This window comes from Saccharomycopsis crataegensis (assembly GCF_037102585.1).
Source record: "Saccharomycopsis crataegensis DNA, jcf7180000000085, whole genome shotgun sequence".
NCBI classification, from domain to species: Eukaryota; Fungi; Ascomycota; class Saccharomycetes; order Ascoideales; family Saccharomycopsidaceae; genus Saccharomycopsis; species Saccharomycopsis crataegensis.
The window spans coordinates 166323-182059 of record NW_027043830.1 but is presented as its reverse complement, the minus strand read 5'-3'; the positions used below and the strand labels follow the sequence as shown (position 1 = coordinate 182059).

General features: G+C 39.7%; 9 protein-coding genes across 9 annotated transcripts; 4 read left to right on the top strand and 5 right to left on the bottom strand. All coding sequences in view use genetic code 12, as the record gives it.

The window, feature by feature from the left end:
* Positions 1 to 2654: 2654 nt before the first annotated feature.
* ILV3 (dihydroxy-acid dehydratase ILV3) lies at positions 2655 to 4415 on the top strand (the record flags this gene model as incomplete). The annotated part of the gene is made up of 1 exon (XM_064998411.1): positions 2655 to 4415. One exon carries the CDS (start codon positions 2655 to 2657, stop codon positions 4413 to 4415), a length of 1761 nt encoding a protein of 586 aa, XP_064854483.1.
* A 442-nt stretch (positions 4416 to 4857) lies between these two features.
* On the top strand, positions 4858 to 6060 carry MVD1 (diphosphomevalonate decarboxylase MVD1; the record flags this gene model as incomplete). Its single annotated transcript, XM_064998410.1, has 1 exon — positions 4858 to 6060. One exon carries the CDS (start codon positions 4858 to 4860, stop codon positions 6058 to 6060), a length of 1203 nt encoding a protein of 400 aa, XP_064854482.1.
* A 259-nt stretch (positions 6061 to 6319) lies between these two features.
* Positions 6320 to 7024, bottom strand: DASC09_048100 (glutathione-independent methylglyoxalase; the record flags this gene model as incomplete). Its single annotated transcript, XM_064998409.1, has 1 exon — positions 6320 to 7024. One exon carries the CDS (start codon positions 7022 to 7024, stop codon positions 6320 to 6322), a length of 705 nt encoding a protein of 234 aa, XP_064854481.1.
* A 1290-nt stretch (positions 7025 to 8314) lies between these two features.
* DASC09_048090 (uncharacterized protein) lies at positions 8315 to 8776 on the bottom strand (the record flags this gene model as incomplete). Its single annotated transcript, XM_064998408.1, has 1 exon — positions 8315 to 8776. The coding sequence occupies one exon, from the start codon at positions 8774 to 8776 to the stop codon at positions 8315 to 8317; it is 462 nt and encodes a 153-aa protein (XP_064854480.1).
* Positions 8777 to 9627: 851 nt separating this feature from the next.
* On the bottom strand, positions 9628 to 10563 carry RSM28 (mitochondrial 37S ribosomal protein mS46 RSM28; the record flags this gene model as incomplete). The annotated part of the gene is made up of 1 exon (XM_064998407.1): positions 9628 to 10563. The coding sequence occupies one exon, from the start codon at positions 10561 to 10563 to the stop codon at positions 9628 to 9630; it is 936 nt and encodes a 311-aa protein (XP_064854479.1).
* Positions 10564 to 10703: 140 nt separating this feature from the next.
* On the top strand, positions 10704 to 11459 carry DASC09_048070 (peptidylprolyl isomerase family protein; the record flags this gene model as incomplete). Its single annotated transcript, XM_064998406.1, has 1 exon — positions 10704 to 11459. One exon carries the CDS (start codon positions 10704 to 10706, stop codon positions 11457 to 11459), a length of 756 nt encoding a protein of 251 aa, XP_064854478.1.
* Positions 11460 to 11596: 137 nt separating this feature from the next.
* Positions 11597 to 12493, bottom strand: NIT3 (putative hydrolase; the record flags this gene model as incomplete). Its single annotated transcript, XM_064998405.1, has 1 exon — positions 11597 to 12493. The coding sequence occupies one exon, from the start codon at positions 12491 to 12493 to the stop codon at positions 11597 to 11599; it is 897 nt and encodes a 298-aa protein (XP_064854477.1).
* Positions 12494 to 12708: 215 nt separating this feature from the next.
* DASC09_048050 (putative hydrolase) lies at positions 12709 to 13635 on the top strand (the record flags this gene model as incomplete). The annotated part of the gene is made up of 1 exon (XM_064998404.1): positions 12709 to 13635. The coding sequence occupies one exon, from the start codon at positions 12709 to 12711 to the stop codon at positions 13633 to 13635; it is 927 nt and encodes a 308-aa protein (XP_064854476.1).
* Positions 13636 to 13980: 345 nt separating this feature from the next.
* DASC09_048040 (uncharacterized protein) lies at positions 13981 to 14937 on the bottom strand (the record flags this gene model as incomplete). Its single annotated transcript, XM_064998403.1, has 1 exon — positions 13981 to 14937. The coding sequence occupies one exon, from the start codon at positions 14935 to 14937 to the stop codon at positions 13981 to 13983; it is 957 nt and encodes a 318-aa protein (XP_064854475.1).
* Positions 14938 to 15737: the final 800 nt, after the last annotated feature.

The window sequence follows — 15737 nt, the reverse complement described above, 5'->3', positions numbered from 1 at the left end:
TGTTGTTTTGCAGTGCGCTTTCCATCTCCGTTGCTCTGTTTATTGCTACAAGTAGTTGCCGAAGGTGGGTTCCTTGCCCCATACCCTCCACACTGTACTCCATTCTCACCCCATCCGGGGCAATATTCGCGAAACAAGAAGTGTGTATGGGGGGTAATCACATAGAGTCTGGAGATGGCGCTTTTCCTTTGTTTCTTTTTCAGGAAAATTTTTTCTTGTTTTTGCGGAGCCCTCATGCAGGCAGCAGCACCTTTCCGGAAAAACTATGCAACCTTATTACACGTAACAGGTATCTATGTGGTGGTGGTGGGGGAGGGCTTTTTGTATTGGTGGGTGATGATTATTGTGGGATATCGTATATATATTTCATTATTGTCATCATATAGCTTCCATTCTTTTTTTTTTATTTGGCTACAGAGAGAATAAGCTATTCTAACCAAGGTTGTTGCTCATCGGGTGATATAATACTAATAAAGCCAGTTATTCCGATAATAACCCACGGAGAAACAACAACCTATGACGACGCTACTGATTATTGTGGGGGTGGAGTATCTCCACCACCCCAGAATATCTATTTACTTCTGATTTCTTAATGAAACCCACCGTTGTTGGAACAGGTGTTCCCAATTCAGCCTCGACGCTATTGTTTTTCCGATTTAAGGTTTGTTCTATTTTTCCAGCCAGCATGTTATTCCGTTAGAGGAGGGCCGCACTGGGAAAAAAAGAAAGGAGACAACGGAATAACACGGAGAAAAGATGATGATGATGATGGGTGGATAAAGGGTAGAAGAAGTTAAATGATATTATTGTTTAACTTGAGCACTCATCATTTGCAGAAATGTCTGTGTTTCTAAATACACAAGATCATTGGAGTCTCAATGTACAACATCCTGCGGGGTTTTTCCACCACATTAGTGTACTCGGACTTTTTCCGGCAGTGTTGATGGCCAATGGTATGGCTGGATGTCGGTTGATTTGACAATGCCGGGAAACAGCATAGTACTATTGTTATTACGGGTGTAATTATGCTGGTTTGGCTCGATATTACATGGAGAATAACCTGTAAAGTATTATTAACTCAAAAAGCTCGAACTATGTGAAGTTTCCACTTTATTACGAACCCCACTAGTTGATGAAAATTAGGCTCATGTAAAGTAAAACATAAAGATAAAAACTTCACCCCCCGCCATGTGTGAATTTTTCCAAAGACGTCAAATACTGGAAAAACTGGGGTCGTTACGAGATTGCTTGAAATTTCTGCAAAAAAAAAAAAAAAAAAAAAAAATGAACAAAAAAAAACAATTCCCTTCTCCAGACAACATCATCATGTAATTTTCCGAATCCCCAAAAACTCCTCTCCTATTGTTAATTAAATCTCATCAATTACACACCATCCCAGGAGGAGTTTCTTGGTTTGTATGTCATGGAGATGACTATTGATAGTACTTCTCACTGTGATAATAAACATACTAGGGTCACCCAATTTATATCACATTGATATCTTGAAAAAAAAAAAAGAAAGGAGAAAAAAGAACCACTGTAGATTGTTATTATTATTGTAATACTTCACTCTAATCCTATTTAGTTAAATAAGCTTACTTATCCAGCTTATCCTCTCTCAAATATCAACTGATCCACCTCCCTTACTTTCTATATTTATTATTGACGATACCTGTGTACACATGTTACCCAAATGGCATCCCAATATCAAATGTGTACACCATGAATCACTACTTTGGGAAAATGTACATACCTATCAGCTCTCTCAAGAAATTTTCAGTATAAATTTCTCAAGAGGATTAAAATGAGGATAGAAAACACAAGTAGTTTTTGATATCTTAATAGTTAATGCTATTAAATATTAAATATATCTTGAATTTTTTTTCGTTCCTGAGTTTGCTTAAATGGTAAGCTTAATTGAAGTAAAATGGGAATGAGCAAGGATATTAAAGCAATACCATTTGAAGCAATACTTAACTAACTAATAAATAAAAACAAAGAATAGCTAAAAGATATTATTGTATAAGATGAAAAAAGAACATCATTTTCAGGAAGCCTCTGAAAAGAATTTACCGAGCAATCGGACCTTCACTCAACGAATATTTCTGTCTACTCTCTCTGGAACCTAGAAGTTTAGCCTATGTCCTATTAGTCATTTTGCCCAAAGATCCTTACTTGGAATAATCACACTAAATGTTCTTTTATTGCCCTTAGTCTGTCAATCAACAAACTTTTTTGACAGCCGCCCGCTGGACCGATAGGCCCGACAAACCAATTAATAAGGGGACTACGCCCATAGATGACAACAATATAAACACACTGTGCAAAAACTAATTATTGACCTTATTATAGATAATATATTTATTATTCTATTGATAAAAATAATAATAATATATATATTTATATATATATTGCTTGACTAATCCCTGGGTGCTTATTGGCCCATCAGCTGGCTCCTAACGACAATTTTTCACCGCCTGAAAAAAAAAAAAAGCAATTATTAGTCATACCGCTATCGGGGACAATCACATATCATCCATATATATAACATCAAATCATTATTCTGTATATTGAAATATTCGCATTTCTATTAGGACCTCCGCCTGATTTACTTTCTTTCAATTATACACACTACACAAACTTCAACAACAACAATGTTTGGTGCCAACGCTGTTTTGAAGAGAAAATTCTCGACTCAACGAGTTGCCAGAGATGCTGTCAAGAAATATAACAAATATTCGTCCATTATCACAACACCAAAGTCCCAAGGGGCCTCGCAAGCCATGTTGTACGCCACTGGTTTCAAAGAAGACGATTTCAAGAAACCTCAAATCGGGGTTGGTTCCGTATGGTGGTCCGGGAACCCTTGTAACATGCACTTGATGGAATTCAACAAACTTTGTTCAGACTCCGTCGAAAAGGCCAACCTCAAGGCCATGAGATTCAACTCCATCGGGGTTTCTGACGGGATCAGCATGGGTACCGATGGGATGAGATACTCTTTGCAATCAAGAGAAATTATTGCCGACAGTTTTGAAACTATCACGATGGCCCAACATTACGATGCTAACATTGGGATCCCAAGTTGTGACAAAAACATGCCGGGGGTTTTGATTGCCATGGCCAGACACAACAGACCTTCCATTATGGTATACGGTGGTACCATCTTACCAGGTGTGGGGAGCTGTGGTCAATTCAACAATGAAAAAATCGAGTTAGTGGCTGCTTTCCAATCATACGGTCAATACATCTCGAAACAAATCACCGAAGAAGAAAGAAAAGATGTGGTTTCGCACGCTTGTCCTGGTGCTGGATCTTGTGGGGGTATGTACACCGCCAATTCCATGGCCAGTGCTGCCGAAGTCATGGGGATGACTTTACCAAACTCGTCATCGTACCCTGCCGTCAGTAAGGAAAAAAGATTAGAGTGTGAGAACATTGGGGAAGCCATCAAGAAATTGATCGAAATGGACCTCAAGCCAAGAGACATCATGACCAGAGAAGCTTTCCTTAATGCTATCACTTATATTGTGGCCACTGGGGGTTCTACCAACGCTTGTTTGCACATGGTTGCCATGGCCCACGCTTGTGGTGTCAAATTGACCCTTGATGATTTCCAAACTATTTCTGATAAGACTCCATTGTTGGGTGACCTTAAACCATCGGGTAAATACGTGATGGCCGATTTGCAAAAGATTGGGGGTACTCAAGCAGTTATGAAGTTCTTGCTCAATGAAGGTTTCCTTTATGGTGATTTGCCAACCGTCACCGGTAAGACTTTGAAAGAAAACGTTGCCGAAGCCGCGGATTTCCCAAGTGGTCAAGACATTATCAGACCAGTTTCTCAACCAATCAAGAGCACTGGTCATTTACAAATTCTTTATGGTTCTTTGGCCCCAAGAGGTTCTGTGGGTAAGATCACTGGTAAGGAAGGGACTTATTTCAAAGGTAAGGCCAGAGTTTTTGAAGAAGAAGCATCATTCATCAAGGCTTTGGAACTCGGAGAAATTAAAAAGGGTGAAAAAACCGTGGTTATCATTAGAAACCAAGGTCCAAAGGGTGGACCAGGGATGCCGGAAATGTTGAAACCTTCTAGTGCCTTGATGGGTTACGGTTTGGGTAAAGACTGTGCTCTCTTGACTGACGGTAGATTCTCTGGTGGTTCTCACGGGTTCTTAATTGGTCACATTGTCCCAGAAGCTTACGAAGGTGGTCCAATTGCCTTGGTTAGAGATGGTGATGAGATTGTCATTGATGCCGACAACAACACAATTGACTTGTTGGTTGACGAGTCTATTGTTAAGGAAAGAAAATCCAAGTGGGTTCAACCAAAGCCAAAATACACTAGAGGCACTTTGGCTAAGTACATCAAGTTAGTTTCTGACGCTTCTGATGGTTGTGTCACTGATGCTTAAGTTTTGTTGTTTCTCGTTTCACATTTTATTTTTAAGAGCCAAGTGTTTGTAATATATATACTAATGTCATGCATGAAGTTTTGTTATCGATTTAAAAGGTTTTGGAATGCTTTTGAAAGAGTTTGGAATCGTGTAGGTGACAACCATCCACCATATTTAGAGCATTCTCTGGATTACATAATACTTGTCTACTGGTTTTGTAATACGTAACCTAACGCTTATATAATCGATAGCAAATGTGATGAAACCCGTCAGGTTGGAGCATCCTGTTTCGCTTATATAATCTGCCAGCGAGTGATTACCTCACCTCTAACATGTGATTACATAAGATAGTGATTTTTCGCTATTTTCGTTTAAATTTTCAACCATCACCTTTGAAAAAAAAAAAAAAAACGCCTTCACTCACTCCATTTTTGTGAAACATTGTTTATCGAATATCACAATGTCTGAAGTGTATTCTGCCTCCGTTACTGCTCCAGTGAACATTGCCACCCTCAAGTACTGGGGTAAGCGCGACACAAAGTTGAATCTCCCAACCAACTCGTCCATATCTGTCACCTTAGATCAAGCTCACCTTAGAACCTTGACCACCGTGTCTACTGGTCCACAATATCTCGCTTCGAAATTATACTTGAATGGTCATGAAGAAACTTTGAACAAGCCACGTTTGGTTGCGGTGTTGATGACCCTCAAGGAACTTCGTAAAGAAGTGGAAGCTAAGGACCCAACCTTGCCAAAATTCAGTGATTGGAACTTGTTGATTGTTTCTGAAAACAACTTCCCAACCGCTGCGGGGTTGGCTTCTTCTGCCGCGGGGTTGGCAGCCTTTGTCACTGCAATTGCTAAATTGTATCAGCTTCCTCAATCATTCTCGGAAATCTCCAAGATTGCCAGACAAGGTTCAGGTTCAGCATGCCGTTCGCTTTTTGGAGGGTTTGTCGCCTGGGAAATGGGAGAACTTGCCGATGGTAGTGATTCCAAGGCTGTGGAAGTGGCTCCAAAGTCTCACTGGCCAGATATCAAAGCGGCAATTTTGGTGGTGAGTGCTGATAAGAAGGACACCTCGTCGACCTCGGGGATGCAAATCACCGTCAACACTTCGGATTTGTTCCAATACAGAATCAAGGAAGTGGTTCCAAAGAGATTTGTGGACATGAAGGACGCCATCTTGAAGAAAGATTTCAATGCGTTTGCTGATATGACCATTAAGGACTCGAACTCTTTCCATGCAGTTTGTTTGGACTCCACCCCACCAATCTTTTACATGAACGACACTTCCAAGTCCATCATCAAGTTGGTCAACTTGATCAATGATCAGAGCATTGCCAATGGTGAAGGTTTGATTGCAGCATACACTTATGATGCTGGTCCAAATGCCGTCATTTATTATGAAGCCAAGAACGAGGTCAAGATTTTGAGTACTTTGTACAAGTATTTTGGTGAATTGCCAGGCTGGGAAGCTCTTGATGATGCATTGTTAGCTGGGGTCAAGTCGGTGGAAGGCCCAATTATTGGGGAAGATGCGTTTGCTGCTAGTGATTTCGATGTTTCAAGATTGATCTTGACTGGTATTGGTGAAGGTCCTCAAGATACTGACGTCAGTTTGATCGATGAAAAAGGTGAACCAAAATTCTTGACCGCTTAGGTATCTATAACAATACTTCTTGCTTTTCTCCCATTAGTTATATTCATAGAATTTCTTAATATCCTTTGTCTTTTTTTTTTTTTTTTTTTTTAGTTCTAAGAATCTGCTTTCTTCTTTGTTAATCTATTTTGTTACAGCTATTTAATATTTGCATAATCTACTGGTAACTTGTAATCTACATATTTTTGCAACACTCAACTAGTCATTCAGTGTCATTTATTATCATATCAATAAAGAAATCAAAAATAAAATGCTCCCATTAAGCACTGGCCGCAGCAATAGCCTTTTCAGCAGTAGAGGTGGCAGATTGTGGGTTGACACCGGTGATGAATCTCCCATCGGCAACTGTGAAATCATCCCATGGACCAGCTGGTTCGACATAAGTCCCATTATCACGTTCCACCAAGGTCTTAATGGTGTCCAAATTGTATTTCTTCATGGCGTCGTCAGCTCCGGCTTGAACTTCACCAATATCCGTGAACCCGGTGGCCTTCTTACCGCTGAAGAATGGCTTCTTGGTAATTGGGTCTTCCAAACCGGCGAAGATTGCTGGACCATGGCACACAGCTGCTGCCACCCCATTATTAGCGTAAATGTCAACAAACAATTTTCTCAAGGTAGCTTCTTTAGGATACCACATGGCCCCATGGCCCGCAGCGGCAAAGGCAATTTTATAGTCTTTTGGATCAACGTCAGCAGCGGACTTGGTGTTCTTGAGGGCCACGTTAAATTCAGAATTGGCATCACGGTACACTTTGCCATCGTCACCGACTAAGAAGGCGTCGATAGTGGAGTGTTCATCAATCCCGTAGTGACCATCTTCAGAGACAATGTCGACTTGATACCCAGCCTTTCTGAAGGCGTTGAATGGATGAAGGGCCTCAATGTAGAAGAGCCCGGTTTTGGCGCCATCGGCGTAGAAAGCACCGTGGTATGAAGGAATAGCAAGCAATACTTTGGACATGTTGTGTAGATGATTATTCGAATATTTGTTTAATTTGAGTATAGGGTTGAGCTAAAATGATGCGAATTTCGAGAAAAGTTTTTGGCATAGCAACCTTATATAATGATACCCTGCGCTGACAAATTACTAAGCGGCTGGAATAAAATTATTCGGACTTTATTAGGCGGGAAACGGTGCAAAATTCTTGTGCCGAAAGAGGAAAAGTTTGCAACAGAGATTTGTCAGATTTGTCAGATTTGTCAGATATTTGAATGGGGCAAATATTATCATTGAAAGAAAAATATTAAGAAGAGTACTCGGCGACAATATTAGACTTTTGTTAGGGATAATAGTGATTCAATGGTGTGCTGGCTCTTCTTAGAAATGCGTTTAGTGTGTACTGTGAAACTGGAATGGTATTGACTATTTTGATAAATTAACAACAAAGATATATATATATATATATATATATATAATTGGGAGTTTGGGGATTTTCATTACCCAATAAAAATCTCTGACGATCATCTAGGAATTCTTTTTGTAGACAAAAATGGTATATATGAATAACTTGCCTTGGAAAAGTACATGAATCAGAGAAATTCAATGCATAGTAACTAATCTGTGTAACACATAATTCGGTATACTTCGTAGCCATCAGAGAAAAGGATGTTGAGGTTGCAAACTTTTACTTATTGTTTGTTGATAGGAACAAAATATGGAAATACTAGAAGATAATTTTGAATGAATTATCCAAGAAATTATTATACGATAAATGAGGATTCGATGTTTTATTCTCGAACAACACCTAATATAGTCACTGTTTCAACAAAGGACAAGGTGGTTTTATTATGCAATAGAATAACTAGTGATTGAAATTTCTCCAAATAATTGATATTTTCACAGGCTACCAATGTATATTTCGAACCGACAGTATGAATGGCTACCACTTCATGAAGTTTCTTTCAAAATCATAGATTTATTTCAGCGCTGCTTTTCCAGTATTCTACATTTACTTGAATGCTCCACGACTGGTTGGTGAATAACTTACATAGATAGAATCAAATTAAGTCATATCAACTTCGTGTAATTTCGTAATATAATAAATAATTGGGGTATATGTGAAGATTATCACATCGATAAAGGTCGAAAGAAAAGAACATGAGAAAAGTAAAAAAATAGGAGAACCCTGCTAAAAAAAAAATCGTAAACATAAAAAATAGATGAAAAGTAAGTTGAAGGTGACACAGTTGAAACCAAGAATATCCAAGTATACTTGTGTTACCTTCTCTTTTTTTAGTAAAAAATCATTTCTCAAGCAGAAACAACGTACAATCCAACACCAGTACCACCAGTACAAGTGGAGTTAAAGGTCAAGGACCATTTATTTTCACCCGAAGGACAAGCAGAAAATGCTTCGGCATCATTGTAAGACAAGGAGTTTTCTTCGATCTTGAACCCAGTAGATGGTGTTTGTCCTTCACCAACGAGTCCGACTTCGCCGGTACTTGGGTCAACGTACACCCCTCTACCATTAGCATTGGTCAATGAACTATCGGCTTTCATTGTCAAGTTGACATACTCCCCTTCGGAGCCAGCAACCGAGAAAACGTGTGGATGGGATTCGACCTCATAAACACCGGCGTATTGGAAAGCACTGCCAGAGTGGATGGTGACAAGACCGAAATATTTTGGTTCTTCTTCTTCACGCTTGACTGGGGCAGCGAGGCCAGTGGCCAACAAGGAGAAAAGAGTAGCGGCAGTAAGGAACTTCATGGTGATTGTTTGTATTATTAGTGTGTAGTTTTGGTTTATTTGTTGATGTGTAAAATTGAAGAGAACGAGTTGAAAATGAAACTATGACTTTCATCAATATTTATACCAGTTATTGATTGTTGAGTGCTAAAATTAGTCAAAGAAGTATGATGTAATTTTGCGGTAAATTTTTGTTATGATCGCCATCATCGTTACTACTGTTGTTGTTCTTACCATCCATAATATTGTAATGCTGTTATTTTTAGTAATTTATGGTTATGCAGGTACACCAAAATGGAAAAAGAAGAACAATAGGATATTTTTAGCAAATGACCATCATCATCCATCAACAGCAATGTTGTACAACAACAGGGTACTGGAGTTAACTCCTCATTAAAAATTGGTTATGACTAAAAACCTCTTGGCTGACGTATGTATTTATTAAACAAACAAACAAAATAAAGAACCCCAAATCACGGAGAGAAAATGGCGCAGACGTCATGTACACAGAAGGTGGCTATCCTTGAATGACCCCATAAATGGCAAAGTTTGTGATTTTTTTTGTCTGTTCAGTCGGTTACTTCATAACTTTCGGCTCGGATGCAACTGTCGCAGGCTCCACTTCCACAACTTGCCACTATCATAACTACAACACCTTTGACAGCTTGCCATGACCCGAAGTTTGCAAAGATTTGTTCCTTGTCATTTTCTCAATCGGTAGCCGATCTTTTTTTTTCTTTTCTTTTGCTACATTACAATAGTAACAGTATTTTAGGTGTCCCGTCCCCAAAATACCACCAACAACTACTTATAACCACTTTTATTCCTAATTACATGATACATTCACAAGTTACATAATCAGCCACCTACCTTTAATTGTTGATCAACTCTTTGACACTCTTTACCCCGACACAAGGTTCAAACGCCTTAGTTTTCGACACCAAGTCGTAAGACCCATTATTGTTCAACAAATTCTTCACCACCCCGAAATTGAAATTTAACTTGGCAGTATTCTTGCTCAAAATGCTGCTAGATTGGTCAATGACTTGGTAATCTCCTCTGACAATCCCTTTGAAACGAATAGACGATAATGCTTCGGAATCTTTTGGAATCCCACCCATGGCATAATTCAACACACGTAAGTCCTTGGTCAGTGGCATCACAGATGAATAACGTAATAGACTCTGTGGGGTCAAGGTTTCTGGAGTATACTGGGTTGGTTTACTGTAGGCAACCATTTTTGGTGGTGCGGCAACACGGCGCTGGCCCTGTCTAGAATTTTTTGGCTTAGAAGCTGATTTCTTGCCACCACCGACAAACTTCCCTGGGGTGGTATGGTTGGCGTCCATCACGTCCATATTGTCTTTGGCAAACCTCGAGCTTTTGTTGTTGGATCTTGGGGCGGCAGTTCTCTTGTTTGGTTGCTGGCCATTCTTTTGACTGTTAGGTTTGTTGTTGTTAAATTTTCTGTTGTTGTTGTTAGTTCTGTTGTTGTTGTTGTTGTTAGTTCTGTTATTATTATTATTTCTATCAGCCTTGTAGGTGTTGTCTCTCTTTTTGGCTGGTCTTTTCGACGTTGGCTTTGCGGTGGTTTCTGTCACTTTGGCCAAGATCTTGTTCAAGAAGTCTTTGTCTACTTCGGCAGAGGTCTTCAACGAGGTGTGGATCCCTCTTTTCAACACAGCCAGGATCATTATAGGTATAGTTGATTGACAGATGGTGATACTGGCGATCCGTTTGGTGGTTGTTTGATTGGAGAAAAAATTTGATGTTTGTGGAAGATTGAAAATTCGATGGTACCCGGACATTCTTATTGTTGACACTGGCGGGTGGCACTCGCATATCGATCAAACAACAAAACAACCGCACGTCCGTCCGCTATCTGATGGATATATCTATTATTGTCATCTATTATCTAGTGCAATATCAATATCTACTATAATATCCCATGCTACTCCAAAACATACTATTTCTCTTTCTCAGTCTCCCGTTTTTGGCATGGTCTGCCCCAGTCGATGACCCACCAATCACCCACGAAGTTTGGTTCGACATATCCCAAGGCGAAGAATCACTCGGAAGAATCACTTTGGGGCTCTTTGGTACAGTGGTTCCTAAATCGGTCGAGAACTTCGTGGCGTTTGCCGAAGGTTGGAATGGAGTGGGCTACAAGGGCACCATATTCCACAGAATCATCAAAGGGTTCATGATCCAAGGGGGTGACTTTGAACGGGGAGATGGTACCGGGGGTTACTCAATCTTTGGCAAGAAGATGCCGGATGAGAACTTTGCTCTCGAGTTTAAGAAACCAGGATACCTTGCCTACGCCAACTCCGGCCCAGACTCCAATGGGTCGCAATTCTTCATCACCACCGCGATCACCGATTGGTTAAATGGCCACCACGTTGTGTTTGGTAAAGTCATTGATGGATTGAAGACTGTAGCCACCACTGAAAACGTCAAGACCGGGCGTAATGATAAACCAGTAGTCGACGTGGTGATTTCCGATGTGGGGGTAAAGAAGTTGGAGGTTAGTGACACCGACGAGGCCGATTGGGAACAATCAACCAAACCAGTTGAAGCCAGTCATAAAGGATGGGTATTATTTGTGTTGTTGATATTTATTGGGATCACTATTTATGGTATCCGGTTGAGAAGTTTGCAAGCCAAAGAAATCAAGGAAGAAATCGAGTTCCACAGAATTTGATCTTCTTGGTTGCAGTGCTTTATGTGTTTTATTTCAATTTGATTATATATATTATTTCATGATGTATATATTATTTCAATTCGTATTTAATGGCTACATATTGTTTGATACATTTTGGTCATTCCAGCAAAATATTTTTAAACATCAGAAACAGTGGCACCATCCACGACATTATTGTAAATATCAAATCTTCTTTGATAATTGATTGGAATGCCCTGTCTGACCTTAGTGATCAATTCGGGATCCAATTGGGCGTACACAATCTCTTCCCCTTCGCCAGCCTCGGCAATGATTTTCCCATATGGATCAACAACCAAAGAGTGGCCATATGCATGGTACCCCGAGTTCAAATCTCTTGCTGGCGAACAAACAATAGTGTAGATTTGGTTGTCGATGGCCCTGGCTCTGGCAAGTAAATGCCAGTGCAATGGCCCGGTGGTGGTGTTGAAGGCACCAGGATAGATCATGGCAAACGAGTCATTAGGAGATCTTGCAGCAATCTGGGCCAATTCAGGGAATCGGATATCGTAACAAATACCCAAACCAACTTTGCCGAACCCATCAAGGTCGTACACCGTAGCCTTGTCGCCCCCGGTCAAAGTTATCGATTCTTTAAAAGTGATCCCTCCTTTGATATCAATATCAAACAAGTGAGCTTTTCTATGTTTACCAACGATCTTACCTTGAGGATCAAAAGTCACAGAAGTGTTGTAGATTTTGTCGTTGGTCTTATCTAACTCAGGAATCGACCCCCCAACCAAGAAAATCTGGTGTTCTTTGGCAATTGCCGAGAGGAACTGGGTGGTTTCCCCATCAGGAATGGTTTCTGCGTAATTACGGAACTCACTGACTGAATAAGGAGAGTTAAAACATTCTGGCAACACCACCAAGTCCAACTTGTTTTTAGACTCCCCGATGGCCTTCAAAATATGGGTCTTGAAATGGTTCAAGTTCTTTGCCTTATCGAACCCAGCGGACAATTGGATAAGGGCAACGTTAAGAGTTTTTTTTAAGGGAGCAGCAATGGCGGACATTGTGAATGGATGATGCGATGTGATATTATTATCGATGAAGGATAAAAGAAGGAAAGAATGGTAATTTTTGACTCACCGATGATAATAATTGGGAACAAATATAGAGGGTGCAGCACCCCATTACACAGCGATCGCCATCACAAAATCTCGCCAAAAACTGCGTGAGTTGACGAAGCAGCACCTTATTATCAGTGGAGATCCGATCATCGCAAACCATGTTAAATCGCCACTTAGGTCGCCGTCTATTATCAACACGCTCCATTCCCCATAAGGTCCCGGTCCACCTCGAGTTCGACCTCCACCTTCCTGCCAACTCCTCGCCTTCGTCGCATAATGAACCATTGATTCTCCTTCATGGGCTCTTTGGATCCAAGCAAAACTACAAGACCGTGGGCAAACACCTCTCAAACAAATTAAACGCACCAATCTATGCAGTGGACCTCAGAAATCACGGAGATTCTCCGCACTCTTTGCCGTTCGACTATTCCGCAATGTCTCAGGACATAAAATTCTTTGTCGAAGAACAGGGCCTCAACGACGTCACCATCATTGGTCATTCCATGGGAGCCAAAGTGGCGATGTACCTGGCCCTCATGCTCCCCAAATACATTAAAAGACTTGTTTCTGTTGATAACTCCCCGGTATCCAAGCCTTTAGGATTGAACTTCTCTCGTGATTTGGAGGGAATGTATCATCTTGAGGTATCACAACTGGTCCTCAAAACCGATAAGAAATGGCGGGACAAAGGTTTGAAATTCTTGGAGAAATACGAACCCGATCCAAAAGTTCGACTTTTCCTCATATCTAATTATATCAACAAGGTGTCGAAGTTCAATTACCACGATGCTATTAGTGATCAATACGCCCATTTCAAGATCCCGGTGGCCCAGTTACACTTGCAAGATGGGATCCAAGCCATTGGGGATTTCCCGGAACACGAAATCTCTAAACGGAAGTTCAATGGGCCTAGTTTGTTTTTGAAAGCTCGTAATTCAGATTTCATCACCCAGGATACGGTGCCAATGATTTATCATTATTTCCCTCGGACCTCAATGAAAACTTTCCCCACCGGTCATTGGCTTATTAGTGAACAACCACAAAAGTTTATGGAAACTCTCATTAGTTTTATTAAACTGACATGATACTCCTTGATACAGCATTATAGAGCATATATTAAAATTCAAGCATTGTATATAGTTTCAATTACAATTCATTACATTAAAATGGTCAGGTTTTCCAAGTAATACACACACACTCATTTCTCCTACAAGGGTTGGGAATGTTGAGTTCATGATAAAATTTTCATTCCACTTACACTTGTATCGCTCATAAATTATGAGTCAAGTAATGACAATAGCGTCTCCTATTTAATGTTTGATGTGTAGGTATTAAAAATGCATAGGTAAATAAACGATTTAAGATATTAATATCTTATAAGTAAAATCATAAAAGGTAAAATGGTATCGTAATTAAAAAAATGAGTGTTTTTACAATAAAAATTTCTTTTTGGCCTGCTTTATTTCATGTTCCACTGATTCTATTTCAAAACTTCTTTGATCAAGTTCACCGGAAAGAGTTTGTTTCAACTTCACCAAATCTGTAGCCTTGCTAGTCGGGAAATAACTCAGCAAAAAATCTGCTTCATCACCACTTTTAAAGCTGTTTGCCAACGATATAGAAACCCATAATTTTTTCATTGCCAATTTTTCTTCTAGGCTTTTCAATTGCAATTGCTTCAACTCAATGAAATTGACCAATTGTGCGTCCTTGTATTCATTTAGACCGTTCAACATATTAAAAATCTTTAATTTATTTTCCTGTATCAGGCTCCCCAACTGTTTCAGAAGCCCTCGTAGTCGATTGTTCTCGGTTTCAATATCTTTTAAGGCGTTGAATAAGATATCTTCCACCTCTTTGTTGATTTCGAAATTTTTGATACTCGTCTCATTTATCGCCTTGATGATCTTTTGATTGTTCATGGTATACTTATGGAGTTTCTCTCCAAGTTTATTGAAGTTATTTTGCATCACAACCAATTCGATCTTGAGATTCTCCAAATTTTGTCCATCCGCTTTCGTATTACTGGTAGTTTCTTGATGACTTTGGAGTTCAAGAATCTGTTCAAGTTGCAACCGGATGATTTCGTGCTCATTCACCACAGAGGTCAATTGGGTTTGTAGCGACTCCGTATGGTTGACCTTCTGGTTACTGGTGGTCATTAACTGGATGATTCTTCTATCATTCGGGCCGATTTGTGCTTCAGATTCCTCAATTTTCCGCCGATGCTCACGTACCAGATCTTGGCCATTGGTAACTTGTCGTTGAAACTCCTGGTGGATTTCTTTCTTGAAAGTTTCAATACTCAACACCTTTTGGGTTCTGTTATAGTACTCCCTTGCCACGATGAATACCACCGATAAGATTATCAGCAGCAAATAGAACATGCTAAGAGGGGGGGAAAAAAGTATTCTTTAGAACCACAGGATAATTGATAAAGGACAATAAGTGGCCATTACCATGATAATGGAAGAGATCAGTTTGGAAAAGACAAAAAAAAAAAAAATAGGAAGGTGGGGGCAAAAATATGTCAAAATAACTGGGCTGGTTGATTGATTAGAGGAACCAAAAAAAAAAAAAAAAAAAAAAAAATTGCAGAAAAAACCTGCAGATGGCTGGACATCCAGAATAACGATATGGGTTTTGAGTAAATGAAATTGGAGTCTGACGAATTTACTGATCTACATCTGAGCCTCAGGCGGTCTATTTCATTATAATTGAAGATCCAATGATTGAATTTCCATTATTGAGTACAGGTCACTCAAAATACCTTCTCATTCCTCAAATTTAAATGTGGAAGTCGTTGTAGAATCAGTTCTCTAAAAAGTTCAAACTCAGCCTTGTCGTCCCAATAAGAAAACTATATGTAACCAAAAAGTCATGATTATTTTACTTATCAATTTGGCATCAAAGACCTATGTTTTGTTGAGTGTTTCATAGTAAAATATCCGACGATCAGTGGTATTACAACATCCAAACTACTATGTTGTAATTCAAGGTAATATTATTCGTACATGAATTCCATCCCCATCTTCGACGCGTCCGATTGATAACTTTAATACCGGTAAGGGGCTCCAAAAGCCTATCCATGATTTCAAAAATAGTCTCATTGGTGAAATCAATACCCCACGAGCTGCTGAATAATCTCTTATTATGAGGGAATCTGCTTTCCAAAACTGAGACGCGA